General features: G+C 34.3%; 1 protein-coding gene across 1 annotated transcript; it reads left to right on the top strand.

Annotated features, from left to right (window-relative positions):
* The first annotated feature begins 203 nt into the window (after positions 1 to 203).
* On the top strand, positions 204 to 1,227 carry LOC131508002 (KANTR integral membrane protein-like). The gene is made up of 3 exons (XM_058723313.1): positions 204 to 225; positions 832 to 893; positions 1,054 to 1,227. The coding sequence occupies exons 1-3, from the start codon at positions 204 to 206 to the stop codon at positions 1,225 to 1,227; spliced, it is 258 nt and encodes an 85-aa protein (XP_058579296.1).
* Positions 1,228 to 3,008: the final 1,781 nt, after the last annotated feature.

Here is a 3,008-nt window from a genome sequence, read left to right as displayed (position 1 = left end):
AAGAATTATGTTACAATATTTTATAAGTATGGTACACCTATAGATATATTTACATTTAACAAACTCTCATTTAGCAGGGTTTTTAAATTTTATGTAATGTTTATTTGGAAAGGGAGAGCACAAGCAAGTGAGGAGGGGCAGGGATAGAGAGAGGGAGAGAGATAATCCCATGCAGGCTCCACACTGTCAGCACACAGCCCAACATGGGGCTCAGACTCCCAAAAGGTAAGATCACGACTGAGCTGAAATCAAGAGTTGGACACTTAACTGAGCCACCCAGGCGCCCCTAGCAAAGTTGATTTTTTTATTTTCAGTTTTGTACAAACTTAAATGTCTCATTTAGCCAGGTTGGGTGTAAATTGGATTAGCATTTCCAGTTATAAATCCCCCTGAGTGATTCTAGCATATTACATATTTATTAGTATTTTGTAAAGGATTTTTGCATCTGTGCTCATGAAAGGATATTGATTAGTGGTTTGCTTTTCTTGTAATGTTGCCTGGTTTTGATATCAGAGTAATGTTGGCCTCATAAAAGGAGTTTAGCCTCCTCTTCTGTTTTCTGAAAGAGTTTCTGTAAGATTTGGAAATTTTCCTTCATATATTTTACCTGGGTCCAGAGTTTTTGGGGGGTTTTTTGAAGCAAGGTTTCTGTTTATGAATTCAAGTTCTTTGATAGATTTAGATATAGATCTATCCTGATTTTCTATTTCTTTTTTAGTTCATTTTAGTAATTGGTGTCTTTCAACGATTCGTCCATTTAATCTAAGTTGTCACATCTATTGGCATAAAATTGCTCATAAACATCCTCTATTATATTTTGAAAGTCTATAGGATCTGTAGTAATATCCCCCCTTTCAGTCTTGATATTGGTGATTTATCTCACTTATTCATTTATTTTTGAACATCTTTTTAATGTTTATTTATTTTTGACACAGAGACAGTGTGAGCAGGGGAGGGGCAGAGAGAGGGAGACACAGAATCCAAAGTTCCAGGCTCTGAGCCGTCAGCACAGAACCCAACATGGGGTTCAAACACACAAACTGTGTATCTCACTTTTTTATGATTAGTCTGGTCAGAGGTTTATCGATTGTATTGGTCTTTTCAAAAAATGAGACTTTGGTTTTATTGATTTTATCTAATGTTTGTTTGATTTTTATTTTATTAATTTCTTCTCTTTGTTATTTTCTTCCTTCAACTAACTTTTGGTTGTTCTTTTTCTGCTTCTAATAGTGGAAAGAGAGATCACTGAATTTAAACCTCCTTAAATATACGCATTTAAAGATATAAATGTATCTCTAATCCCTGCTTTAGCTGCATTTCACAAATTTTGATATATTATATTTTCATTAACATTTCAGTTCTATTTTCTAGTTCCCCTTGCTTTTTCTTCTTGGACCCATGTGATTTTTAGAGTATGTGATTTAATTTCCAAATATTTTAGGATCCTTAAGAGTTTTTTGTTATTAATACTTAATTCAATTGTCATCATAGAACAAATTGCATAATTTTAATCCTTTAAAAGCAGTTGAGAAGTGTCTTATAGTTCAGCATATGATCTGCTCTGCCATTGTTTAAAGTATTCTGTTAATAATATTTAGATCAAGTTCGTTTACTTAGTTTTTATATCAACCAACCCAATACTCAAAGATACATTTACTTTTTAAATTTTGGGTTTTTTCATAATTTTCAAAATTAAATTTCATTAAATTTTGTTTGTTTTCATAATTTTAGATCCCTAGACTCATACCATATCAGAGCTGAATATCTTTTTAAGGCAATAAATCAGTTTGAAAGCTAGAGACCACATGATTTCCTAATGTCCCTTATTCTGAAATTTTATGATTAAGTTTAATAATAGAAAATTTAGATTATAAATCTTCATTTGAACACTGGAAATATGTTCAATATATAAGATTAATAAAACTAAAAGGTAAAATGAAGATTTATTTATAATTTTATAATTTTATTATTTATAATTTTATTTATAATTTTAAAATTATTTAGGGGTGCCTGGGTGGCTCAGTAGGTTGATTATCCAACTCTTGATTTTGGCTCAGGTCATGATCCCAGGGTCGTGGGATCAAGCCCCACATCAGGCTCTGTGCTGAGTGTGGAGCCTGCTTGGGATTCTATTTCTCTCCCTCTGCCCCTCTCCCCTGCTCTCACTCCTCTCTCTCTCTCTCTCTTCCTCTCTCTCTCTCAAACAAAACAAAACAAAAAGAAGCTTTAAAATTATTTATGATTTTGTAAGTATTTATAATTGTAATTATAATTAAAGTAGAATTAAATTAAATTTGTACAGTGGCCAATGCATTTAGCCTTACGGGCTTAATTCTAATTAACCTAAGTTACATGAAAAAAAATTAAAGAGCCTTTGCCCCCAAACCAATGGATTATTATGTTGATTTGCTTCATTTCCCTAAGGCCTACTGATCTTTAACTTCTTTATTTATGCTAGAGTTTCTTGCACAGTGTATGCCATAAATTTAGACTATAAAAAAGAATGCAAAGTTAGTGGGCTTTTTGGAGATAATATAGAAACTGATCTGGGTATCCCACAGGAAAAATACCTTCATTCACTGTCACAGCTTTACTCAACCATTCTACTAATTTACTCCCTATTCTACAATCACCAATCATGGCAGGAAGGCCTAAAAATAGCAAGTACTTATCCTCCTTTTCTTGTATTCAAAGGTAAGACCTTTGAGAGTCCTTTAACAGTCCAAAAGTTTATAGCTAAGTTACTTTTCCATCTCATCCTTCCTCACCAGCCTACAATGCACCTGCTGGAATACTGAAACTATCATTAAGTAGCTAAAGAAATCATCATTAATTGAGAAATACTGAGAAAGGGAAGAATACCAGAAAGGAGTCAAAGTGAAGCAGCATCAGGGGCGCCTGGGTGGCGCAGTCGGTTAGGCGTCCGACTTCAGCCAGGTCACGATCTCGCGGTCCGTGAGTTCGAGCCCCGCGTCAGGCTCTGGGCTGATGGCTCGGAGCCTGGAGCC

The sequence above is a fragment of the Neofelis nebulosa genome, chromosome 3 (assembly GCF_028018385.1).
Source record: "Neofelis nebulosa isolate mNeoNeb1 chromosome 3, mNeoNeb1.pri, whole genome shotgun sequence".
Classification (NCBI taxonomy): domain Eukaryota; kingdom Metazoa; phylum Chordata; class Mammalia; order Carnivora; family Felidae; genus Neofelis; species Neofelis nebulosa.
The sequence above is the reverse complement of the archived record's forward strand: the minus strand, read 5'-3'. Positions and strand labels throughout refer to the sequence as shown.